This window comes from Python bivittatus, unplaced genomic scaffold, assembly GCF_059951505.1.
Source record: "Python bivittatus isolate LINGU-HERP-01145 unplaced genomic scaffold, Pbiv_v1 ctg000640_np1212, whole genome shotgun sequence".
Taxonomy (NCBI): Eukaryota; Metazoa; Chordata; class Lepidosauria; order Squamata; family Pythonidae; genus Python; species Python bivittatus.
This window is the reverse complement of record NW_028277090.1, coordinates 729,748-757,173: the sequence shown is the minus strand read 5'-3', so window position 1 is coordinate 757,173 and position 27,426 is coordinate 729,748. Positions and strand designations below refer to the sequence as shown.

The 27,426-nt window shown below is 41.8% G+C and overlaps 1 protein-coding gene across 4 annotated transcripts in view; it reads left to right on the top strand.

The window, feature by feature from the left end:
* The first annotated feature begins 2,540 nt into the window (after positions 1-2,540).
* The window catches only part of IFT38 (intraflagellar transport 38), a 54,905-nt gene continuing 30,019 nt past the window's right edge, over positions 2,541-27,426 (top strand). For 2 of the 4 annotated variants that reach the window (XM_015887834.3, XM_007426809.4), the window contains exons 1-6: positions 2,557-2,715; positions 7,098-7,209; positions 8,808-8,892; positions 13,312-13,491; positions 15,253-15,348; positions 26,309-26,392. In XM_015887834.3, the coding sequence (XP_015743320.1) occupies positions 2,694-2,715; positions 7,098-7,209; positions 8,808-8,892; positions 13,312-13,491; positions 15,253-15,348; positions 26,309-26,392 (579 nt within the window). In that variant the 5' untranslated portion in view covers positions 2,557-2,693. Of the gene's footprint in view, positions 2,716-7,097; positions 7,210-8,807; positions 8,893-13,311; positions 13,492-15,252; positions 15,349-26,308; positions 26,393-27,426 lie in introns of all 4 variants that reach the window. The other 2 variants (XM_088151011.1, XM_088151010.1) reach the window with 2 other exon arrangements.

The window sequence follows — 27,426 nt, the reverse complement described above, 5'->3', positions numbered from 1 at the left end:
TGGAAAGGTCAGGTGAGGGAGATAGAATGACGCAACAACAACAATATGTCACTCCTTGTAATTGCACACAGAGCCAGACAAGGTGAGCAAACCAGGTGCCAAAGTCTCTGAGCCACGGATTGATCTGCGGGCCTTTGCCAGGAGGCCGTGTTGCTGTTAGAGATGGCAGTCCTGCCTTTGAAAACTTCCCCTGTGGTCAAAGATACTGTGGTGGATTGCAGTAGAGATCCAGGTTCTCAGGAAGGAGGGGGAGCATTCCAGGAGGAGGGGGAGACAAGAGATAACACAGTCCAGAGCAGGAGCGTGGGAAGAGGAAGAGTTTAGAATAGCCACTCCCTAGAATCTCTCAGGGTATATCCACTAGGTTAGAGTAGTACAGATTTAGTCTGGCAAGATTCTGTCTATATGGTGTAAGCAATTAAAGAACTGAATTTGGATGACCTGTTTCCCTGTTCCTGGATTGGGCCTGACAGATACAGAGTTAAACATTAAGGCTGCTTCTAACATTAGGCAGAATCCAGTTGTTGCTTTCAGGGGTTGATGGTGGGCATTGGGAGCGCTCTGGAGGAACTGGAAAATGTTGCTGGTGGACTATGTCCACCCTGCTCTCCTCAACCTGGAGCTGTCCATTTGCCAGTGCTGAAATGAAATGAGGGACCTTTTCTGGGCCCAGAAACTAATCAGGGTCATACCTATTTATTTATTTATTTGATCTATAGAGCTGGCCTTCCAACCAGAGCAACGCTGGGTGGCTAACAGCATTTAAAATCAGAATGCGAACAACCTTGATCCATGCAGTAGCAACCAAGGTCAACCCTACTGACCACAAGTCAACAACTTGATGGGCTTCAACTCATCATCTGAACCCCGTGCCAGCAACACATCCAGATCTTTTTTAAAAAAAAACTTGGCCAGGTCAGGGCCACTCTAATCTAAGGGGGAATGGTGTGCCAGAGGGTAGCTGCTGTGCCAGACCAGGCACACTTTCTGGATCTGGAGAGATGACCAATGCTTTTCCTGCCAGATTGGATGGGACAGGTAGACACAATCAGGGAGAGGTGGTCCTGCAAATAGTCCAGCCCTTTGCCATGAAGAGCTTCATCTCAGATAGGAGGCTACCAGATAGGAGGCTACCAGGGCTCAAATGGAAATCGAAAAACATCTCAAAGGAAGATGATGACAAACTGCTTCTGTATTGATCTCAAGGAAACTGCACTGATGTGTTTGTGATATTTGTAGGTGTCAACTGGGTGTCTTGGTGGAGCAGAAGCTGGAGGCTAACTTTGGGCAGAGAAAAGGGACTTAAGAAGGAGAGCGGGCTGGGCTCTGGCAGGGACCCACTCTTGGAAGGCAGACCAAGCGTCCTCTGCCCACATGAGATGGCTGTTCTGGGAAGATGTGCTAATAATCCATCTCCCCTTTAATTCAGGGACTTCCTTTCAGGTTGGGGGTCATTACACAGCTATGGACAAGAGGAAATATATTTCATCAGTGGTTTGGGAAGGGATGTTCCAGCAAACAGAGGCAGGGCAATTGCAAGGCTGGTGTTACATCTCTTTAGCACACCATTGCCAAGAAAGAGCCAGCAGGAACATGGGATCTGTTACTCCTCCTCTTTGTCCGTGTCAGGCCCCAGTTAGGGCATGCTCCAGTTCCCATCTGTTAAGGAACTATTTTCTGGTGAGACCCAGGAGATGGGCCTTTTTTGCTGTGGCGCCGACCCTGTGGAACATCATTCCCCCCCCACAAGGTGAGTCTGGCCCCCTCTTTGACATCCTTCCAGAAGTCCCTTAAAATGTGGTTATGTCAGCCTAACCAAATGTTGGGGTCTTGCGGAAATGGGGATTTAATGAGGTGGCTACATGGGGTGTAACATCTATGGTCTCCCTACACTTCCTAGTTTTTTTTTTAAATAATAATATTTATGTTTTAATTTTAGAGTATTCTTGTAATTATTGTTTTGGGGGGTTTTATAGTACGCTGCCCAGAGACCCATTTCTGTGAGATGGGCAGCATGTAAATATAATGAATAAAGAAAAATAAATAAATAAGGGACATTTTCATGTAGGCCAGAGGGGGAAAGGAGAGGCCACTACTGACTTTTCCATCAACTTTTCCTGATTCCCCAGTGCAGGGGTGAATGCCCAGGGGGTCAAAAAAGTCCAGATGCCAGCCATAACCATGCTGTCAAAGCCTTGCCCTTTTTTAGGTCCCTCACCATTGACTTTTTTGACCTCCTCCCTGTGGACACCCCTGCAGCTGAGTTTATAGCCCTGGGACTTCCTAGAGGTCTCCCATCCTAACACTGACCGGCCCGGGTCAGTTCTGTGCTGCCTATGAGATTAGTTTTGATTACTGTACTGATATTCCAAACACTTTGGTATTTTATTTTTTCCCCCACTTTGCTCGTGCGTGTGCGTGTGTGTGCGTGCGCGCGCGCGCGTCTGCGTCTGTGAGTGAAAAACGCTCCTGTAAAACAGCTGAGCAGCGCAGGGCAACTCCAGCCAGCCCAGCCTCCCTCCCAGCCCAGGACGTTGTACGCCACTGCTCCGCCTCCCCGCTCGACATGAGCCCCGCCGCTCGCCGTAGCCCCGTTGCCATGGCTACGTAAGCGGCGCGGCCTACCTCGCGGTGGAGTCTTGGTGTATTTATCCGTCGAACCGAGCCATCCGACGGGGTTGGAGGAAGCCATTATGTCTTTCCGCGACCTCCGGAGTGAGTCGAATGGGGTGGAGGGGGAGACGAGGGAAGGAGATCCGGGGTGTATGTGTATTCCCATCGAGCCCCCTCCAACTTCTCCCATCGCCTAATCACCCCAGCGGGGCGCCATTATCACCGCTCCCCGTCCCCAAAGAGCGCAGGATGTGACCCCCCCCGCTTTGATTCATACAACAACCCTGGCAGGTAGGAGTCCCAGGGCTCCTGGGCTAGCATAGCTGGCCTGCAAGAATCATCACGACCACTGGAGGGCAGCAAAGAGACGCGAGGGAAACCCTGGCTCGCTGCTGCCATCTAGAGGTCGCCTGGAGGCATCCAGGATAAGAAGCGTTTCCCCCCTCATCCCCCCAGCTTAAAAACTCTGTGTGGAGTCCCATCATCCCCAGCCAGCATGGCTCTAGAGGTCAGAGTTTCAACACACCTGGAGGGCATCAGGTTTGGAGAAGCTGCTGTAACCATGGTTCCACTTCCTAAATGAAAACCATAATAATAATAATAATTTTATTAAACTTGTATGCTGCCCTACTCTCAAGGATGAAAAGGGGGGGGTGCTCCTGGTCTCTGCCTTCTCTTATTATTTTCCCATTTTTAATTGTAAGACACCCAGTCATTTGCAGCCTCTAAATTTAATAAAATAAGTAACATACCAGGAGCCCTTTGCTTCTTGTACAGCAGTGTTGTCCAAACTTGGCCACTTTAAGCCTGGCTGGGGAATTCTGGGAGTTGAAGCCCACTCATCTTAAAGTGGCCAAGTTTGCACAACACTGTTGTACGGTGTTGCAGGTACCTTGTTTTAGCCTCCCTCCATGGACCAATGTGAGGAGAGCCTTCTGAGTCAGCTCACAAACTTGACTCACCTGGATTGTATTTTATGTTTGAAATTGTCCTTGGCTGAAGAAGTGAGTCAGCCTGTCATCCTGTATTAGCAGCCAGAGAAGAGGAGACTCCCCTTTTTGGGGGGGCCAGTGTTGGGGGTGCGATGATCAGATCAAAACTGGTGGCACACGAGGCTGCAATGTGGTTGAAGGTTGGGCCCATGTCACACGACGTGTTTAACCTGGTCAGGTAAAGGCTATATAAATTAAATAAATAATAGATAAATGGCAGACGCCATTATGCAGCATGCAGCATTTAGTTAGTGCTAATCTTGGTTAGTTTTCTCCTGGCTTAGTAGGTTGGGTGAATCCAGTCACTGGTTAAGTCATGGTTCAGTTGTTGTTGTTGTTCAGTCGTTAAGTCGCGTCCGACTCTTCGTGGCCCCATGAACCATATCACTCCAAGCCTTCCTGTCCTTCACTGCCTCCCTGAGTTTGCTCAGTTTCATGCTCATTGCTTCAGGGATGCTATCTAGCCATCTCATCCTCTGCCGTCCTCTTCTCTTTTTGCCTTCAATCTTTCCCAGCATCAGGGTCTTTTCCAAAGAGTCCTCTCTTCGCATTAGGTGACCAAAGTATCTGAGCTTGAGCTTCATTATCAATCCTTCCAATGTGCAATCAGGGTTGATTTCCTTTAAGATTGACTGGTTTGACCTCCTAGCAGTCCAGGGGACTCTTAAGAGTCTTCTCCAGCACCACAGTTCAAAGGCATCAGTTCTTCGGTGCTCAGCCTTCTTTATGGTCCAGCTCTCACAGCATACATTACTACTGGAAAAACCATAGCTTTGACTATGCGGATCTTTGTTGGCAACATGGTTCAGTAAGAATCCTCAAAATGGATTAATTTACTGGCCTGATTGGGTGTGCAGTGTGAAGGCAGGTCATACGTTGTGTGAACTCAGCCAGTGTGGTTATTTATTGTGCAGTACAGACCTGGCCAGTTTGGACTAATTCACTAGACCATGATTAATTAGCAATAAACTCAGCTCTTGGGTGAACATAACCAAAGTTTTTTTGGGGGGGCGGGGGAAATGTGGAATGAGCTTTCCTTTCTCTGGAGCTACTACAGAAACTATGCTATCTGGCAGTCTGGACTGTTTGCTTAATTATCAATAATGCCTGTCTGATCAATAAGCCGCTAAATATCTAACTGCATTTACTACTCTTCTGTGGCAACAGAAAATATGACCAGAAATAATGGGTATAAATTGCACCTGCCTAGATTTCATTTCACTGTAAAGAATTTCCTGATGGTAAGACCTGCACAACGTGGAGATTGTAGGATCTCCATCTGTGGAGGTTTCTAAGAAGAGTCTGGAGAACTTCTTTTTGAGGATAGTTTGCTTGCACATTGCAGAGGGTTGGACTAGATCATTTTTTCCAAACTTGGCAACTTTAGGATGTGTGGACTTCAACTCCCAGAATTCCGCAGCCAGCATGCTGTTGAAGTCCACACATCTTAAAGTTGCCAAGTTTGAAAAACACTGGACTAGATTATCCTTGTGTTCTCTTCCAGCCCTGTGATTCTGTTAATTCACTGCCAGCAGTTGTGGTTATGGTGGCCAATGGTTGGTTTGAGAAGGGGATTGGACAGGATCATGGAGAATCATGGTTTTGGTGGCTACTAATACTGATGCTGTTTAGTACATCCTGAAACAAAGAACATATATTTTGGTTGCTGGAAAGTGACAGTGAGAGATTCTTTCAACTTCTGCTCCAGCTTTGTGACCTTCCCAGATGCATTCATTGTTTTCATGTTTTTCTCTCTTGCCCACCACCTCATCTTCTTGGTTAAAGTTTAAAATGAAATGTTCCATTTACCTTTTGGATAGTACAAGTTAACATCAATTAATATATTTTCATAGGGCCATCCGAATGCCTAGAATTGATCTAATCTGTCCAATATCTGTAGCTCAGAGTTGAACAGTGGAGTTCTTGGTGCTCTCTGAGCTTGGTTGTTTGCTTGTAGATGTTTCATTACCCAACTAGGTAACATCTTTCATTACAAACTAAAATTCAGTAGAAGAGAAGCAGTGGACTGAGGGAAGATAAAGATGGGCTATAAATAAAAGAAGGAAGTGGGATTAGTTTAGGTTTTCTATAGTCTTTGTTTCACTATCGTGTGAGGTCTAAGGGACTGAGGAAAGATTTCAGTGAAATGGGAAAGATGGTTATATGGAAGTCAGTTCCTGCCAGGTATGATCCCAAAAGTCAAAATGGTGGTCATAAAAGCGCAACCAAAGCTCCACCTGTTTTTTATGTGTGTTGCATAATAAAAAGTTTCAATTGTGTTATCCTGGGTGCCATCTTGACTTCTTTGATTATACCCTGGGGACACCCCTGTGTAGAAGTATCAGATAGATGTATTGGTAGGGCCTGAATGGTACAGGAAAAGCTCTACTCTGGACTCCATTTAATTTTATTTGGCTCATGCTACTTTAGATGTTTAAATGCTACTTAGATGTTCAAATCTGGTATCTAAGAAGGCCAGCATGCAAAGTAAGGTGGATGGATCCTTTCTGTAATTTAAAATTTGTGGAAGGAGTACAGGTACCCATAATAATTTATGACCCACATTTTAAGACCATGTAAAGAAAGCCTGACATCATTCTCTTCTACTTTTCAAAAATTGGCAAGCAGCTACACACAGCTCATTGCAATGTCTTATTTTTCAGACTCATGGTACTAATGCTGGAGCTTATGATTAATTCTGAGTCATATTTTCTGACAAACACTAAACTCTGTTTTCATTACTGATTCAGTCGTCAGCCTGCTGTTTTCTGTACTTCATTTTCATTTGTCGGCATGTCATGCTTTGAAGCATAGCATGCAAAGTGACTTCTGTTGTGAAACCTCTGGGGCTGCCCTTATCTAGTGTCTTTTGCTCCCACTGAGGATAAATTCTTTTAAAGGTTCATTGTCTTGGGATCTCTCTGCCCAGAGTTCACACACTGCACTAATCTATAATGTGGTTTGTTTGATTTTGCCTTACTGTACTGTCCGAGACTATTGAACAGATAAAAGAAAGCTGTACTGTGTTCTTTGCATCCAGCTGTTGTGATTTATAAACCACAGTTGGTGAATTTAATGTTCCGGTTTGTCATTTATTCAACAAACCAAGATCTGACAGGATGTGCTGACCTAGCCACTGAATCAGTTCTTTTGGGATGGACAAGGCTTCCACCTGGCCTTTCAAAGAAGAAAATGGTGGTAGTCTTGTTATGACCTATTTTAAGCCTAACATTAAGTACCACCCCATCAATTTCTTAGGTGAATGCCCGTTTGAGAATACGTGTGGATTTATTTATAGGTTTGTAGTCCATTGGACACGATTGAACAGATTTTTTAAAAGTCCATCTTTTTATGTACTCTTCATGAATATCTTTGTTAGTAACAGAATTCTATAGAATGAAGTTTCCCGTTCAGCGTAGAAATGAGGGAATAAGATTAAGATGTTACTGTACTTGAATTTATTAAAGGTTTCATATTTGTTTGTTACCAAAGATTTTACTGAGATGATGAGGGCTCTTGGCTATCCCCGGCTTATCTCGATGGAGAATTTTCGCACTCCAAATTTCATGTTGGTTTCAGAGATACTCCTTTGGCTGGTGAAAAGGTTGGTACTTAACTTTAATTTCAAAGTAAATATCAGCAGTTGTGATCACAGTACTGAAATGCTTGGAGCTTTCCAAAAGAGCTGGCTTAAAGTTGAAACTCAGAGGTTGAAATATTCTGGAAGATTTCCAGTTTTTTTAAAAAAAGGTTGCAACTAAAATACCCACAAAGCCTTTTTAAAATATTGATGTTTGATCATCAGTTTAAACCATCTGTTGTTCCTCCATGGTAGCTCAGCATATTTTTGAGATTAAAATCACTTTCCTCAACTGTTTTCCATTTGAAATTAAGCATCAGAGGAATTTCCCACTAATATATTAAAAAGACATTGGTAAGATATATGGGGTTGGTAAAAAAGTAAATTTAAGATTTGTTGTGTATTTTGTAAACAAGACATTCTGGCGATGCATAACCTAAAATTCCTGGGTTATCTGCAGTCCCAATCTTCAATTTTTTGGGGCAGCTCCCCAGAAGTCCTCTTAAAAATTGCTGCTTAAATTATAGTTTGCAATAGGACAGAAGAGGGTAACTATTAAAGTCACAGGGAGCAATCACATAAACTAAATTAAATTACAGTGCAATTCAGTCAAGTTTAGTTTTTGGACTAGCCCTGCCCAGTCCTTTGTCCTCATCCCATGTTTTTTGTGGTGTGCGGCCCCCATCACGCCACTCAAAATCCATGTGTGGTCCTCAGACCATAAAAGATTACATCCTTCTGCACTGAAAATTAGGCAATAAGTAGATTAATTTGATTCAGTTTGGGGATTGTTCCATTAAGAACTCAAAAATATTTCAAAGGAATTAGCTTTCTTTGCATTTAGAGAGACCTGTAATTTTCTTGGAAGAGCAAAGACAGCTTTATGCTTTATTTAGTTCTGAGTTTAAAATAGTGAACCTTTCTCTTGCTCTCTGCTGTTATATTAAAGGTTGGTACCAAAGTCTCTAAAGCAGTCCCAAGTATGGCTATTTCTAATCATTTGAACTGATGAGTGTTGCTTCCTACGTAAGAGGTCTAGTGAATTCCAGCTTGGCTGATTTCTACTGAACTGAACAGGACCTTATTTCAGAACTGGTCTTTCAGGAGAAGAGGTGCTTGATGATAATGAAGCACAGCAGCAATGTTGTCTGCAAATAGTTCCCTACTTTCTTCTCCTTGCAGGCTGAGTCTCATCATCAGCTGCTCAGATCAGCAGCAATCCTCCTTCCAGGGGTGACCGACCAGGTAGTCTCAGCAAGAGATGTGAAAAATCGTATTAATAATAATATCCTGCAACACCTCTTTTCCATCTGTCACTGAATCTCTAGAAATCTTTCCATGGAGAATCTTTTGGTTGATGATTTTCTGGGAACCAAGTAGAAAAGGGTATTATACGGGGGGTTTCCCCTCCTTTCTGCTGGTCCTGATTTAGTTCTCATTGTTGCTCTGGGTTGCTTCGTGTTAAGTTTTATAATGTTTTATAGTATAGTATGTGTCCATTGTATTGCTAGCCATTTTGAACAGCTGTAACACAAATAGTGGGATGTAAATGTTTCAATTCAGATAAATATAATGAGATGCTGCTGGAACCTGCTTAATTCAATATATGTTGCCTTTTGCAGATATGAACCTCAGACTGATATCCCTTCTGATGTTGAAACAGAGCAGGACCGGGTTTTTTTCATTAAGGCTGTTGCTCAGTTTATGGTGAGTTTGTTTATTTAATGTCGATGGCCCAGAAAGGTCGTAAGCAAATATTAAATACAGTACCAGAGTGCTCTCCAGTTAATTTTATTTGTTTGTTTGTTTTGAATGAAGAAACAGAGAGAGAGAAGGAGAAGAAAAATGGACCTGTAGTTTGAGAATTGGGTCTCAGTATGGCAGAGGTTGAAGCTGGAGATAGGTCCTGAGACTAATAATGTTGAAGACACTCTTAGTATTAGAAGAGTTATTAGAAATATATGGAAAGAGAGATGTAATGGACATGTTGAATTCATGATGACTTGTCTGCCTGGGGTAGAGACTGCATTCAGCATCTCTCAGATAGATAGGCTGGTAAAAAATTCTGGGATGGAGGAGCAGGTCCAGTGTGTATGTTGATGAAGATTCTCAGTCATCCAGGTGGAATTATCAGATGATGTCCCATGTGTATAACTGCCAACAGAACTACCTTAGAAGACAACCTCTAGGTTGCTAATGGAACTTCAAGGGCACATTTTCAGAAATGCTTCATATATTGGGCCAAATAAACAAGTATACATGGATTGGAGGAATTGGAGGAAGAACTGAGATGTAGTAGGCCCTGGATACATTTAGAACAAACCAAACCTGTACAAAGAGGTGGGCTTGGACTCCAGTGGAGACAAATGGATGACTCTTCTTATCAGAAGCAATCTTATTTATTATGGAACGTGTTAACAAGAATGAAGGATGACATAATGACTGTAATGGCTATAGGCAAAAGCATTTGAAGAGAATTTTAGTGTGGGGATGTTAACATGCTAGGTACCTCTGAGCCAAAGGATAAGAGAAATGGGATACCATTGTGGGAAGCCGGATCCTGGACCAGATGATTAGTGGGGCTCTGAGGTTCTTTAGATTCTTGTTTTAAGTCAACAATGCCAGGAAAATGCAACTTCCTGTATTTAGTGGTGGTTTGTAATACTGGTGGAAACTCAAATCATCTTTGAAAGAGGAAAGCCAAAAATTAGGCAAATTTTAGTTTAGCAAGAATGCAGTTAAATGTTGCCCAAAGAGGGCCAGTATATTGCAAATATGGGTTCCTTGTTCTGTTATAGAACAATAATTGTCTGTCTTTGCCCTCAGTTCCAGACAACCTATTTCAGGGGCTCTCAAAAATTAATTATTCCTTTGTCTATGTAGCCTTATCAGGTCATTAGCACAGAACTGCACTGTTCCGTTACAGTGGTTAGCACCACTGTAATCTGAACCTTTTCTGTTATTTTTTAATCTCCTTTGTTGATGTGGTTGTTGAAGGATGATTTTAAAATCCACTCCATCTCAGAAAATGGAATGATGTAATTGGGGAGAGGCGATCCCTCAGATATTCTTTCTGCCTCTTCCTAAAGCTTTCAGCTCGGCCTGGTTGATGTCCCATTTTGACCAATCTCAAGGACCTTGATCTCCTGCTTTATCCTTTTCCTGCTCTCTTCAGTGAATTTCTTCAACTTGGGATAGCTTTTTTTTTATTTTTTGTTTTTCAGTTATAAGGGAAATTATCTTTTTGGCAACACTTCTGTCATATTTCATAACATCGACAAGTTACCTGCTTGTTCCCATAGCTTCCTCTGTTTCTCCCCTAACAACATAGGGTTCTTCCAACCCATAGAAGTCCTTGCTATTATCCACAGCCTTTGTCTCCTCCCTCTGCTGTTACTTACACCTTTCTTTTTCCAGAGCCCTGTAGGTGATTTTTTAAAAAAGCAACAATTGTTTATACTCCTGAGTAGGAGTGCATTAGCTTGTTATTATTTGATTCCAAGCATAGCTTGCTGCTATCAGGGTATGAATATTAACTGATTATAATCCATTAATATACTCATTTGGGGGTTTGAAATCACTCTTGCCATTAGAAAGATATAGAAGTCACTTTGATGGCACGTTTTTAACATCTCTGTGGACTTTGCAAGATGTTCCCCCCTCTATTTTCACTTCAGTAGAATTCTGGTGTGAATGTGTTTAGTGCCAAATTGATATAAGGTGTAGGCTGGAAAGTTTTAAGAATAAAGACAGGTTTTTGTTCTAGTCTTTTCCCTGTAGCCAGATAATTTTGTTCACATTTTTAAAATAGTTTCTAGTTTGAGATAGGCAGCAGAGCTCTGCTTGGTCAAAGCAAACTGAACATTCACAGATAGTAGTCTGTGTGGGGTGAAAATTTGTCATCTATTTGCCAAGGATTTCCTAAGCATCCTGTCTCCCATCATTTCTACCTGAGAATTTAACTCATTCACAATCCATTTGTGTCATGTTTTGAACTAAAAATACTCCCACCAGGGGTAAGACTTTCTTGAAGACTTCAGTTTTTATATTTGCATCCTCAAGTTGATAGTTTTATTTTGGAAGGAGTGGTAATGTGGATGCACACAGATGTAGTTTGCAGAGCAGTAACCTTGTGCTTTCAGGACACATCTGAAGGAGGCTGTTGATAACAAGGCAAAATCAACAGAATAAAATCTAAGATGATTACAGCTATCCTTTCTACAGCATGTTCAGAATCACTGGAGTTTTTAGCAGAAGACAGTTTTGAATGCAAGATGGCAGGAAACTGTGCCGCTGATTTTCACCAGCAGTTAGCGGGCTCCAAAATCTGCAAAAAGGATTGGACGGGTCACCTGCTGCCTTGCCACTGGAGGTGGGACTGTATGAGTACTAATTCCAATTATGGTTAGATTAAAAGGTGCTGTTTTGGGCATTGCCTAAAGCCTGTGAATAAGAATGGCTGATCTGTCTATGAATATTTATTCAATTGCATGTGAAGAGAGAGATTAAAGACTTGCTGCAAGGGATCAGTAAGCAGAAAGCAGGATAGCTGATAAAAAAGTGTGTGTGTGGAAGGGCAGGAAGGCCAAGAAAGAGACAAGTGGAGAGATAAGCAGAGATGTCTATGGAAAGTGCAAGCAGCCACATGGCCAAGACCAGTCTGTTACTCAAGATTTAGGGCTGATCAGTATATTATACATAGCCACCGATATACAGATCACAGAGAAATACTGGGTTGCTGGAGGACAGTATTGCCTCTGCCACACTGAGTACCTACAATAGGCCCTTCTGTGCAAATTGAGATGCTTCCACTTTTGAGTCTTGACTGACTTTTAAATGGCTGCCTGTTGGACCTGTGACTGGTGGGATCAAAAAGGCTAGTTTTGGTTGATCTTAATAGCTGGGATGAAATCATTGTGCTTGTTCTATCTTAATCACATCAATTTCATTATACATAATTTTAAGGCTCATACAGAATGCAGAGAGTGACACTATCCCCTATTTGTGCCTTTGCCCAAGTCAAGAAATGTATTCCATTTTCAACCAGGCCTTGCCACTTGCTCCTCCTCTCCTGTTGGCCCCTCCCAGGAGTGCCCCTTCCTCCAGGTATATTCCTCATTTAATTTCCCAAGTGCATTAGAAGTGTTAGGGTATGTAAATGTACTAGATTGGATTGACTTATGCCCTACGCCAGGGAGTGAAATCAAAATAGAATAATCACAGTTTAATGGATCCAGGATGCATTGTGGATCTACAAGGGCTTTTGAAAGAGAAGTATCCTTTAAAACAAGTGATCCCATTATGGCAAATCACAAAGAGAGCTATAGCCTTTGCAAGAAAGGAGGCTCCATGGCATGGACAAAACTGATGTGTCAATTAAATGAAGATCTGGTCAACTGTAAATTTCACCCTTGGTAAACTAGAGCAATAAAGTTCCTGTGCTGAATTTCCCTTCTAATTAATCAGGACCTGGCTGCTCCAGACGGTATTTGCTACATTAGGATGAATGTATTTATTTTATTTATTTATTATTAAATTTGTATGCCGCCCATCTCCCCCCAACAGGTGACTCTGGGCGGCTCACAATTAAAATCATTGCTCAAGCTTTCTTTTTCTTCCCTTTTACTCTGTTAGAATTACAGAGCCTCACTGAAGGTGCCTCTGTTTTTAGGTAAAACATATTTGATGTACTGTTAGGGTATAGGACTAGAACCAGAGAGACCCTGATTCAAGTCTGGATTCAGCCATGGAGACATATTTGGTGTCTTTGGGCCAACTATGATTTCAGTTCAACCTACCTCGCTGGTTAGCTATTGTAGGAATAACCTTGGTGGAAGGGTTAACATGGACGCCCTCTTGAATTTCTGGAGAAAAGACAGATAAATCTAACAGATGAATAAATAAAATGAAAATCTTTGGAAGGTGGCTCTAGGTCCCAGCAGTTGCAGGACCTAGTCAGAAGGCATGTGGTACAGCCTCATTCTGGAATCCAAACCGTCCCACATCATTTCATTTCCTGATCTGGAAGCTATTTGGGGGTTCTCTGTAAATAGCTGTGAGGAGCATCATCCTGGGATATAAATCTATTAATAGCGATAGCAGAGCATTCATTTGTTCTTCCAACAGGCAACCAAAGCTCACATAAAACTCAACACCAAGAAGCTTTACCAAGCAGATGGCTATGCTGTGAAGGAGCTGCTGAAGATCACCGCTGTGCTTTACAACGCCATGAAGAGCAAAGGAATGGAAACCACAGCTGTGGGTGAAGAAGACACCAGCAAATTCAAATTTGATCTGGGTTCCAAAGTAAGGAACTTTGAATTTCTTCTTTTATGTGCTGAGTCTTTCCTTTCCTCCTAGGGCCTTACAGCATCATTTAGGTGGGTCATAACTCCCTTATAAAGTGGATTAGGTGCCGTCCTATGTATAATGATTGAAGTCAGCATATCCTGCATCTACATCCATCTAACCAGAAGTTCACATGACTTTAGTTTAAAGAAGACCATGTTTGTTTTTGTTTTAGAAGGCTGATTTTTCCCCCTCCCATCTGGAATAAAATAGCTGTGAGGGGGATGGGGGAGGTATTCTGTTTCCATAGTTATTAACAAAATCCAGTAGACATACTGACCTGGATTCATGCATTGTGCTAAACCATAATTTGTTGAATAAATCATGGTTGATTGGGTCTGTACTTTAGGCTAAGTCATAAGCAGTAGTGTATAAACTGCAATGGTGAGATTCACATGCCATGATAAGCCAAACCTGAAAATAGCATTGTAGCTTAGCATGGTGTGTGAATCTAGGTGCGCATCTTGCTGCAGGGACACATTGTCAAATGCTCCCATTTGCTAATTTCCACCAAATAACATGCAGGTAAAAATCTAGAACTGCTCATTTAGCAGACATTGTTAATGCAGAAAAAGTGGAGTTCAAACGAACTAGAGTGCAAGGTTAATGTAGAGACACGATGCAACAATGAAGGCAGGTAAAACAAGCAATTAAAAATGAGCAACTTATCACTGCAGCAGGGAGAAAGGGACTCAAATAATAATTACAACAAGAGAAAGTAAAGGGTTCAAAAGTAAAGAGGAAGACAAAACAAGAAAGGCTGGCTGGGGAATTCTGGGAGTTGCAGTCCAGACATCTTCAAGTTGCCAAGGTTGAGAAACACTGTTCTAGTAGCACCCCGTTTCCTCCTCCTTGAGGAAATGCTATTTCTTAAGAGGGGCACATTCAGTTTATAGACAGGAATAGATATTTCTGATTAGTCCAGGACTATTGGCTCTTTCAGGCCAGTGTTAGGATGCATACGTTTTCACAAAAAAGTGCTTCAGCTGGATACTTGCATTTTGAAGAAATGCTTTGGAAGAAGGGCTGTAGGAAGTGTGTGAATGCAAATGAGGTGCCAGTCTGAGACTCATTAAAACAGTTTAATCTTTTTCTAGATCGTGCAGCTGTTACAGAAAAGGCTGCAGCTGTTTAGATGAGTCCCAGACATGTACTTCATTCACGCTTCCACACTTCCTGAAGTTCCTCTTCCGAAAAGCATTTGCAAAGCATGACCCAACCTTAGCTTTTGCATGGTATCCAATCTGTGGTATGCTCTATCTGGATCGTGGACCCATCCCAAATTCTGGCTCTTTCCCACAGCTGCACCTTGCTCACTGAGATGGCATATTCTATGAATGATATTTTGTGGAGCAAACAGCATCCATGGTGTACTTTGGTAAGGAGGTAATGGGGCCCTTCCCCCATCCCCTCAATCCAGTCCAGGAGCACGTTCCAGCTTGGAGCTCTGTGCAGCTATTTTTCCTTCACAATTGAAATGGTCAGCAAAAATAATGTAATGTGCAGCTTACTGCTCACCAACTTATGAATAAATAAATTTTTCAGATCCACTGAAACCACTGCACAAATTACTATAGTTATTAATCTGCTTTGAGACAGGCACTTCCAAATGTATTACTATCTCAGTACATAGCTTTAATTAGGAGTATTCCCTCTCCACTCCTTACTGTGAACCACTTCTTGAAAGGTAAACTCTGATTTCTCCAAACGTTTGTTTAGATCAGTGATTTGAAGACAGCCAGGCAACTTGCTTCAGAAATCACGTCGAAAGGAGCTTCTCTGTATGACTTATTGGGCAAAGAAGTGATGCTAAGGGTAAGTCTACAAAGAGTGCTTTTAAGCACAAAGAAACATTTGAATGTCCCAAAACTGTTTTCTATTTTTAATATTTCTAGGTATGTGATACCCGATACGCAGCTACCTTTCAGTAACAAATCTGTGAATATTAATTCTCCTTATTCTTCTGTTGCTGGCTACCTTTCTACCTCTATCCATTTTCAGTCCCCACCCCACCCCTCAACTTGTGTCACCTTCTCTCTCTCATAAATTCCATCCTTCTCAGTCATGTGCCTAAGAGTAGAGAAGAAGGAAGATGGCCGTGACAGAGTTACACAAAAGTTGTTGCCTAGGCACAAGGGGCTGAAATATATTTTAAGTCCATAGCCGCCAGATAACATGAAGTGACTCAGAGAGACACCTCCCGAACTCACTGAACTAAAAATAGGAGGAGGAGGTACAAGAAAATCAGACTTGCAAGATTCTGTTATTATAGCTAATGTCAGTACAAGTAGTTGATTTCTTGGTCTGGTCTACTTGGAAGATCTGTCACTAAGCCAGATACTTCCCCTTTTCTATGCCTTTCTGGTTTATAGAGAAAAAAAGAGTTTTGTTCTTAGAAAACAGTGGAACTGGCTTAGCAACAGTGTTTGGCTGTTAGAGGTTCCTCTGTTGTGTTCAACCCACTGGGATGTTAGTATAGTTTAGGGCAGTGATGGTGAACCTTTTGGGCTTGGTATGTCAGAAGTTAAAAAAAATGCCTAATTTGACTCTGCTGATGTGTCACCCCGCCCCCTGAACAAAAGAGAAACAGTTCTTTATGTATTCATTTATTTAAAAAAAATACAGTCCAATCCTATGTGGTGCTATGTATTATATAAAGAAACGTCAGATAATTACAAAAATGAAATACGAGTAAAACAAACTCAGTTTCTTTGGTAACTCAAACAGGGAGAATAGTTGTTGTCGGGTGTTGGTGAATGCTGGCATGTCACCCAAAATGTTGTGGCGTGTCACCTTTGACATGCGTGTCATAGGTTTGCCATCACTGGTTTAGCAAGTAACTGCTTGTACAGGAGCACTGTATTGTTTCAGTGTCGGTCTGTCATCTGCACCAATGGCCTTGTTATGGGGTTTTCTGGATTTATGGCAGAAGGCTGTAGGCTTGTGATTATGTCAGTTTCATTGTTTCCAAGACAACTGTCTGGCTCCTAATGGTGGTTTCTCTATCCAGCATGCTTAGGGACGCCTGCATTAAGACTTTTTAAGACTGTATGATTCTCTCCTTATATAATGTTCTGAATACTATATAAGCTTTCAGGGACTGAACAGAGAATCAGTATTGGGCAGCTCCTCAACTCCACAAGTGATAAATGTTGGATAATTGATGTTCTCTGAGCTTGGTGGTTTTTCTGCAGATGTTTTGTTACCAGGCTAGGGAACACCATCCAGTGATGGTGTCATCTAGCATGGTAACAAAAGGCCTACAAGAAAACAACCGTGGTTAGAGAACTCCAGGTATCCCAAGAGTTCAAGTCTGAGGTATGTAAATTCTCTATTATTGGGGCAGTGATAAATATGAAGGGTGGGGGGGGAATCACCTTTTACTGAGCAGCCCTCCTTCCAGCTTTTCATTAGGGAGCCCTTCTTAAATTGCACCTTCTAGCAGGTTTGTGACATCCTGCAAAGGAGTGCATATTTTTCATAGGAGGATGTTTCACTCTCTGGTGGGAAAGGATCCTTTTGAAAGTTTTAAACAGAGTCAAAAAGAGGTGGCAGAGTCTCTTTGCTATGACCTGTCTCAAGAGAACTGGTTGTTCCTTCTGCCTCATGAGGGTCAACAGGACATTTTTAAAGGCAAAGCACACAAATTTGTTGTGTGAAAATCTTTGAGAAGGCTCAAGCAACCTTTTTTAATGCTCTGTTCCTAATGATCAGTGCCTTTTTTCCCTCTCCTGCTTTCTGGGCAATTAATTAAAATGAAGAAATGCAGCTCCTACTAAGGCATGGATGTTCAAGCAGAGCTATTATTGCTCTCTGTTGAGCTTCTGTTACTGATTTAGTCACTGGAAGCCCCAGGCATGGTCATATTAACAAAATCCATGTGTGAGTGGAATGCATCTTGGGAGTGATCCTGTAAATATTAAGGACTTCTGACATACAACCGTCTCATAATCCTTGTCAGGCAGGTCAAGAGGACTTTTGCTATACTTTGTATTTCCTAGAGGAGTCAATAACTTTCTTTCTCTGTCGGAGGGAAAGCAAATGATGCAGTTGGGGATATTTCTCATTTTATGAGCAATAAACCTTGTTCTCCATTGATGCACTAGTTCATTAAGGTCTATTTTTTTTTGTCTCAATCAGAGTCTTTGCATGTGAATTGATTTTCCGCAACAAGAAACATAATGCCCATTATGGAATAATAATGTAATTAAATTGCCGTTTTTCACCTGAGTCAGTGCAGGAGTAGAATGTTCAGTGTCTAGGTTCAGATGTTTTGAAATCCAAGGAGAACAGCTTGTGGGGCACCTGTGGCAGGTTTTCCACTGATGCTAGATTTACTCCTGGAAGACCTTATAATGGTGCTTCTCAGCTCTGCACTGGAACCAGTATATATTTGGAAGGACTAGTTTTGTTATGTAGTTCCTCCTCTGTTTCCATTTTCTGCTGCCACCCTGAAGGACCAGGTTAGGGACAGGATATCTTGGCAACAATCTATCTCTGTGGTTGCTAAGAGTTGACACCAACTTGATGGCCCATAATTGTTGTTGTTGTTGTTCAGTCGTTAAGTCGTGTCCGGCTCTTTGTGACCCCATGAACCATATTGCGCCAGGCCTTCCTGTCCTTCACTGCCTCCCTGAGTTTGCTCAGTTTTATGCTCATTGCTTCAGTGATGCTATCTAACCATCTCATCCTCTGCTGTCCTCTTCTCCTTTTGCCTTCCATCTTTCCCAGCATCAGGGTCTTCTCCAAAGAGTCCTCTCTTCGCATTAGGTGACCAAAGTATCTGAGCTTGAGCTTCATTATCAATCCTTCCAATGAGCAATCAGGGTTGATTTCCTTTAAGATTGACTGGTTTGACCTCCTAGCAGTCCAGGGGACTCTTAAGAGTCTTCTCCAGCACCACAGTTCAAAGGCATCAATTCTTCGGCGCTCAGCCTTCTTTATGGTCCAGCTCTCACAGCCATACATTACTACTGGAAAAACCATAGCTTTATGGCACATAATTAGAGTCCTAATATTCCTGGGCCTGGACCTGCATGTTTTCCTCTCTTCTTGTGTATCCAGCTATTCCTTGGGATTCCTGATAGGCTTGAATGTTGAAGTACTGGGCTTTGTTCGCCTGGCAACCTAGTATTCAGGAAGAAGAAAGAGCTATGAGTGTGCTTTAGGACAACTGAGGAGGATGGAAACTGAGCAAAATGCTGGTTAAGGAAGTTGAAATAGCCCTGCTAGATCAGGCATTTTGCCCACTATTCTGTTTCCAAGGACATGTTCTTTTTCTAGACCAGCCTTTCTCAAACTGCTGTCTTCTAGAAGTATTGAGATTGATAGATTTTTCTGCCAGTATGACTTTTAGCTTTTTAGGTTTGCAACTTTCCAAAGGGATGTCTCTGAGATGTCTGCATGCAGGGTCTGAAGACAGCGGCTTCCTCCTCTTGTTTGCCTTGAGGGTCTGGCTTTCAGTAATGTGGAGTCTTTGGATCTGGAAGTTCTATTTAGTTATCAGGCTAGTAGTTAATTATGGGCTTAGGTTACACTTGCATGGCTTGGCACCATGGGGTCTGTTGTCCAGTATATTTGGAAGGTACCAAATTGTGGCAGACTGAAACTGAACGCTTAAAAAAAAATAAAGACTGAGCTCTGGGCAATGAGATGGTGGCTGATCCCCCTTCACTTGTAGCAATGAAAGCACATCTTTCCCCTCCTCCTTCTCCGCAGCTGATCAGTAAGAGAAGAAGCTACTGTTAGAAAAATGAGAAATTGCTTCTCTTAGAATAGCAAATCTGGCTGGCTGGCTCATGTGGCCTCTGCCTAGCATGACCTTGGAGAGTCTCACCTGTAATATTTCCAGCTTGCCAGATTTCAGGCAAAGGGCTTTATTTATTTAATTATTACTCTAATGTATATGCAGTTTGTTTATAGAGATTCCGATCGACTACTTGTATTCCATGCATATTGCAATAGGCGGTGTGGCTACCCTGATCATAGCCCTTGCTACCCCTTTGCACCCCAAGGTTTTCTGTTAGTGCTCTGCATGCCAGGTTAATGAAGATGCTTTGAAAGGTTGCACTATCCACCGTGCCAGATTCCCTTCAGAATGGCAGCTGTGATAGGTGATGTGAAGCCTAAGCAGCCTCATCTGAAGTTCTCCAACATCTCAAGAAACACAAGCACATCTAACAGAAGTTGTGTGTGGACAGCCCTTCCATTTCATGAGCTAGTGGCTTTGGGTGGCAGCCTGCCCTTGAAGAAGCAAAAGTGGAAATGTGCGGTGTCCCCTTCTTTTCCTCTGCCATCTTGGAATCCTGTGTGATGGAGCTTAACCACCTTTAAAAGTTAAGCAGGCCAGTCACTCAAAACAGCTTTATCAAGGTTGAAACTGAGTGACTTATGCAAAGATGAGAATTGCACTTTGGGGCGTGTCCTTATTTTCAATTCCTAGGTTATGGGGAAAGAAATCAGTGTCAATCTGAAACAGACCTTGTTACTTCATTTGAAAGTCATTTTGATATTTACAGTCTCCCATTCTTCCTAAAGTAGCAGTGGTGCATGAAGAATTTGCTGTGCTTCGCTGCATTGAGAACGAAATCCACTCAGACTTGATCTGGCTCCAAAACATGAGAATCCTGAATTGGTGAAGGAACTATAATGACTTATTCTGTGCATTGTGCTTCTTGTTATATGTGTCATTTTTTCTAGGGATAATCATTTTTTACAATTCAAGGCATTAGTAGAATAAATACATTTTCTTACAAGATAGAATGCAATTACACGAATTACACTTCATGTTGTTAGTAGAAGAGAGGAGATCAGAGTGATCTGAGGGTTGTGTTTGGTGGGGTGAGTAGCTTATTTCAGGTATCTTTCTGATTTAAATTGCAAAAAATACTATAGAGGATAAGTGATGACCATTTAATATTCCTCAGTTCTAAAATGACGATCCTTTAAATTGGCCATTGAGGACACCAGCCCAAAAGCTGCTGCTGTACAGTTGCATAAGACCTGAAAGAGCTCGAAAGAGGCAAATGAAATGTCAGATTCGGTTTTTAGGGCATACGGACAAGCCCTGAAATTCCATCCATCTTTCCTTCTAGGTGTTGTCTTCTACTCTGAAGATCAATTTTATTTTTCTCCTCCAAATTGGTCCCAAGTTTCCCATATCAGTTTTCTTCAAACCTGGTGTTCTCCAGATGTGTTGGGAATAGAATTCCCTTTGGCCATACTGGGTATAAATTCTGATTCTTTTGCTTTCAGCTTTCTTTCCTGAATGTGTAAGGACTCACGCCATCTCTGTGGAATATTTTGGATGCTTGTTAATTGCTTTAAAATGACTTTCTGCTTTAGCTCATCAGCGTTAATGCTACATTGTGCTCCCCTGATTTCTAATGAATAGATGTTGCACAATATTGTAAGCAGTAGGGAGCACCTTGCCTCCTTGATAAAGTACTGTTTTTCTGTTTATTAATCTGATACATCTTTGAATAGTTCCCATTTCAGAGCTGCTTTCAGGTTGGTTTTATTCCTTCAATCTGATTGTGCAAATCGAACACTTATGTTTTTATGCTTCCCTCATTAACCAGAATTAAGAGTTTGCTTTGTGTTAAACCATGAAAAGAAAAATATAGTACATTTTAAGATTGATAGCCCAAGGGCATATGTATTTATCTAGAGATAAGCTTATAGATATGTCCTGGATGACAATTTCCTATCACTCCCAGTCAGTGTGGGTTTGGGTGTTCAGTGGGATACTGGGAAAGAGAGTTGAAAGGTGTTGGTGTATTCAACTGATTTGAAGGCTTACATATCACTTTGTCTTATCCTCTAGCCAAAACACAGCAGCAAATTTGGCCATTACTTTCAAGTAAGAATGTATAGAATTGCAATCTTAGATGCTTTCTGGCCAGCTTGTATGTGTTGACTTGAAAGGAAATTTGGCGGACCAATTCAGTGTGATTTTCCTATTCCGATGATGTCTAGGTGGGTGGGGATTGTAACTCCCAGCATGTTTGAAAAGCATTGGACTGGGGAAGGACAATCTAATGGTAAGGTACATATTGTCTGAGGGGGAAACAGGGGCGTGATTGTCCTCATTCTAGCCTCTTCCTCACCATGTGTTCCTTCAAACCAGTACTAACAGTCGTATTTGTGTTCACATACTGCCATGGGATAGAAGGTTGAGTTTTATATATTTATCAATTTGATTAAAGGCCACCTGACTCCAGAATGACCATGGGCAGCTTACACCATAAAATATTTTTAATAATGAACAAAGAGAGTATACATTCCCGGACACAAATTCCAAGAACTGTACAAAATTTGCCCGACAAGGGCTCAACAGCCACCCTACCGCAGTGCCTGGGAGGTTTGTAAGAACTTCTGGAACACCATTAGGATGCCTAAACATCTTTTTCTTCTCATTCTCTTTTGCTTAACTCTTAAGCTTCATAAACTAATTCTACTGCCAGAGTATAGGTGCAGTGTAATATCAGGGTGACTATTCCCATCAGTGGTTCCATCAGGATTTTTACTACGATAATTCCAATCCACTTCCCTAATTTGCTTGCAATGTGCATTTCCTGCCGATGGAAATGTTTTTCTTTATCCTCTTTGCCTGTGTGGTGTGCTAAGAAAGTATAGAGGATTTTGCATTTTCAAAGAGTGCTCTGGCCACTTGTGATTTGGCCAGTCCAATTAAGATTCAGAAGCTGCACTCCTAAATGTATCATTCTGAAATGATGGTTGTCACCTGTCGCTTTGGATTAACTTGTCCACTGATGTTGCTCTGCAATCACTTTCTAAAAGAAAAATCCCTGTAGACGTAACTGAGTTTACAGGAGTTTAAAGAAAAGTACTAACAACTAATGCATCTCGCTGCCAGTACAAGCAGCTGGAAATTAACCAGTCATCACACGTAAAGCAATGGTGGCAGCGTTGTAGTTGTGCAATCTGCAGTTTATGTATGTATGTATGTATGTATGTACGTATGCATGTATTCATTCATTCATTCATTCATTCATTCATTCATTCATTCATTCATTCATTCATTTTGTATGGCCATCAATTACATAATGACTCTTAGCATCCAAACCAAAGCAGTCCCAAAAACAATACCTATCAAAATAAGCAAAGCAAATTGGCAACCAAGGATGCTAATCAATCTGCTACTATGCCTCCTAGAGACAGCTCACTCAAGAATCTGGCCTACTGCCTGTGGGAACAGCCAGGTTTTGAGAGCCTTAAGAAAGGCCAGTAGGATCGGGGCCATCCAAATCTCATCAGGGTGGGGACCAAGCTGTTCCACAGGGCACGTGCTGCAACAGTTCAAAGGTCTGAAAAAGCCTTGAGACAAACATGTTTCACTTCACAGCTAAGATAAGGTCGACAAGATGCCAAAGCTGCCACCATTGAGAAAACATGGCTTCATATAATCTCCTCTAGCTGAAAGGGTAGGACCTCCGTTTATTATTTCAATAGAGGCAATACAGTAACACATGCCAGAAAGAAATCTCTGGGATACATTTAGGACCAAAGTTGGCAACCTTTTCCTTTAAGTCAAATCTGTTGAGGGTATGGTAAACAGAGATGGAGGTAGTAGTGGTGGGTGGGTGGGAATCCAAGAGTCAAAAGACCGTCCTTTTTTCTCTTTATTTCTCTGCTTCAAGCAGCAAGTTGGTAGGAAGGGGCAGTTAGTTTTTATTAGAAGTCTGATCTCACGCAAAGGAAGTTAAGTCAAGGGCTCTGGATTGCCCACTTCTGACCTGGGGCCCCATAAATCAGACTAGCCCTTGAACTCTGCCCAGAGTTGCGACCAAAAGCAATGCTTCAAATTGTACAAGAGGATGATGGATCTTGCATGTGGGTGATGTCCATTTCAACTCATCCCTGCTTTCAGATTCACTCACTAAATATGTAAGGATGGGTGGGGGAACAATGATGGCCAATGATTAGGGATTTCTGGGAGTGGGAATCCAGTAACATCCCCGCCCCCCCCCGGTGGCTTTTCTTGGGGGAAGGGGTGATCATGTAAGTAGCTTCTGCCATCTTCAAGGAGACTAAATATCTAACCCAAATTTTGGCTTAAGACTTTCAAGTACAAAGTGTCTAAAATGGCTTTGTAGTACACCTGCTGCATCTTGACTCTGGCTCTCTTCAGCTGCAATCTGATTTAAACAAACTACACAGTATTGGGATGCTTTTAGTATTGTGCTTAAACTCAAACTTAGGTGTTGTAATGGTATGTGGGAAAGACCTTGGGAAATTGCCTAGAGAACGCTCAGATAAGAGACAGCATAGCCCACAGCTGCATAGTGGGAGGAGCAAGAGGCTCAGAAGAGACCCTCCCTAGTTTCTCAGGCTGTAAAGGAGATGGGGGAGAATTGTACTTTCAGACTTGCAAGACTCTGTCAATGTAGCATTACAATAAAGTAAAATTAGCTCGTCTGGTTGTGATTCCTATCTGGTTTACCCGGGGAGGCTGACATCCGTCTTGCAAGTCTCTTAACTGGCCATCCCCTTGGCAGCGTCTCTTGGCCCAGTCTCCCAAGGACTTTCCCACATACCATTACAGATGCTAATCTTTTTTTAAAGTTCTGATCTCTTCTCTGAAGCGGTTTTTAAAAGAGCCTTTCTTTTCTCTACTTCCAGCTTTCACAACCCCTGATTTCCCAAGCTTTTCAATATAAGAATTTCCACCTCTTTTCACGAAAAGTGTGAACTGTACATTGGGGTCATAAAGTATAGATGTCACAGAGCAGGAGGAGATAATTTGGTGTCCACCAGATGCTGTGGGCTTCTCCACATCAGCTGCATGGGAAAGAGATTGTGGGAGCCATAGCCTAGCAATTTTGGAGGGAGGTTAGGTTGCCTATACCTGTCATAAAAGGTCATGAAAATCAACTTCAATCCTTGGTTTAAGAAGAAGTAGTGAAGAGGGATGTGAGTGACCTTTTCTCTGTGAAATGCCTGCCTGCCCTGTATCAAATCTTTCCTCAAAAGAACTCAGCGCAGAATACAGAATTCTGAGAATCCTCAAAAGAATACAGTGAAGAATTTACTCTACCACATAACTACCTAGCTGACAATGCTGAGGAGACCAAAGTCCGTCAGGAGCCATTATTGTATTGCAGCAGTTTGATCCTAAGGCAGTGTTTCTCAACCTTGGCGACTTTCAGATGGGTGGACTTCAACTCCCAGAATTCCCCAGCCAGCCATGCTGGCTGCGGAATTCTGGGAGTTCAAGTCCACCCATCTGAAAGTCGCCACGGTTGAGAAACACTGTCTAAGGCTTATCAATCCAGATCCAACATTAAAATACATGTAGCTACCACGTTGGGCCATTGTCTCATGTAGCCTGCTCATCCTTATGGCATTCTCTTTCTGAGATTTGGGGCACGTGCCTTTCTCGGTACTGGCTGGAGAGGGAGGCTGAGCCAGGCACTGTCTCTTTGCAAGGCGTGTAGTCGTAGCATGCCATGATGTCCCCTGCCACTGTTGTCACCACAGCTGGTTCCTTAGTATTTGGGGCAGCTGCAAAAAAAAATTTAAAAATTACACTGCAGATGATGTGCTATACAACAGGTAAAAGTGCTACATTCATCATCATCATCAATCATCATCATCATCATCTACTGTAGTGCAATATCAGTTGCAGAGCCGTATCGCTTTGCTGAAATTGTTATCTCTCCCCTGTGTGATTTGTGTGGCTTTTCGCGTAGCTCGAAGGCACTTTAGCAAAGTTACTTTCATAACTTATCAATGTTATCAGTGCTGCTGTTTGCAGATGTGGAAGTGATCTCTCCTTTGGTCTTCTGCCTGCTGGGCACTAAATAGATTTTCTTCCCTGCGCTCAACTGGTGTGTAATTTCTTGTGTTTTGGTAATACCATCTAAGAATCTTTGGGTCTCTCTGAAGCTGTTAAATATATTACAGCAGAAAATATCCTTGAGGCCTGTCTCCTTTGGCTTCATATGCTAAATTTCTTCCCTTAGTAAATCCGTTGCAGGAATTGAGTGAAATGCCAAAGCGTTCAACTGCTCTGCTATAGAAACAGGATTGAGCCTTCAAAATGAGAAATGGCCCACAGTCATTGCTTTAACAAATAGCTTAGTTCAAATTCTGAAATCAAGAGATCTGGAATGGAGGCAGTCCCATTGCAAGGGCTGAGCAGGAGTGTGTTCAAGATTTAAGAATTAAACCTATAAATTATTTGCTTAATTAAAACTGAAGAACACAGAGGCTTTCTCTTTCTCATAAGAGAAAAGGCCAGCTGGTTTTCACATTACACTAAATCATAATGCTTTTTAGCTTCTTATAATAATTGAATCCAGCCATTAGGTTTTTTCAGTAAACCATGGTTAGTAAAATTGTCACTTAATTAAGGTGTATTCCCAACTGGTGACTTCTAAGATGATTCCTGCTGTGACATCTCTGTGCCTTATCTGAAAGCGAAGAGAGTATATGTTACGCTTCAGACTTTTTGCCCATATTCCTTTTATAAAGTGTCATTTAAATTGATGTTGATGTGCTACGTTTTTAACTGTTAAAGAGATTATGTAAAGAGGGTTGCCAACTTTAAGATGTCTGAGAGCGATTAAAGGAAGTTCTAAGCTCCTCGCCTGTAGATTTCCTTCTCTAAGGATCCCTAAGTTTGGTGATTTACCATCCTCCTAAATCAGGCTGGCCAAGTAAGAAAACAGATTTAAAGCTCGTAACAATATTTTTCTGGTTTTGTCCTTGTTCAGTTCTTGTAACGTTTTGTTTCATTTTTGCCTTTCAGGAACTGAGGACAGAAGCAATTGCAAGACCTCTGGAGATAAACGAAACCGAAAAAGTGATGCGCGTTGCCATCAAAGATATTTTGGTAAGGATGATGGCTTTTTAATGCAATGACTTTGTTAGGCATCGTCAGTAAGATCTTGCTTATTTTTTGCATTTAAAATTATATCCCACCCATATATGTAGAGAAAAAGGTTCATAATAAAAACTGGTAGACATTGTAATTAAAAAAACAACAGTCAAATGTATAGTCCTTGGGGAATACACTTTCCTCAAAGTTTTAATCAACTAGTCATCCAAGGAGGACCAACTTAATGTCTTGGGATGCAAAGTCCTATAACTTCCATTGTAATAAAACAGCCCTTGAACATTATCAGGGCAAATTTGGAGGGTAAAACTTGTTTACTTCTTTTGTTCCTAAGGGAAAGGCTCACAGAAAGAGAGGTAAATGTGGGAAGGCCGTGCTTAAACTTTCCACCCTGGCACTCCTCTGCTTCATTTCACTCTTCATTCCATGAGGCTCCTGTTTGTTCAGCATAACCGGGTCAAGGAGTTCCATATCGGAACTATAAATGGAAATAAATTGCACTTGAGATTTAAACTCAAATTCATATTACCCTCTATTAACACTCCAAGTATAGCTCCAGACGCTGTTGCATAATAGCATTTGGTTTCTTGGGCAATATATCCAATTTGGAAAACTCTCCCAGCTAGTTAGTTCCAAAGCTGCTTGAATGTCAAGGGCCCCTTTTTTTGCCAATTTAACCCTTTTAAAGAGTAACATTTTCAAAGTCCTCTGCATCTCTGAGGCTATGCAACATGTTTCTCTCCCCTGCTGCCTTTTTAAAACAGTCTTCTCATCACTTTCTTCTAGTTGGGGAAGGGAGCATTATACTAGGGTTGCTGCAAAAGAGGACCCAAAAAATGTCTTGTCTCCAACAAGCAGTTCTAAAGAAGAAGGATTCACATAAAACAATGCCGAACAGTTGCAGACTCTTCAAACTTTGTTAATTTAGCAATGAACAAATAGTTATTCCTTTAGCTTCATGTTTGGACACCTTTGCTTTTAAGATGGTTTTCAATATCCTCCTTCTGAGAAGGAGCTTTTTCTTCTTTGAC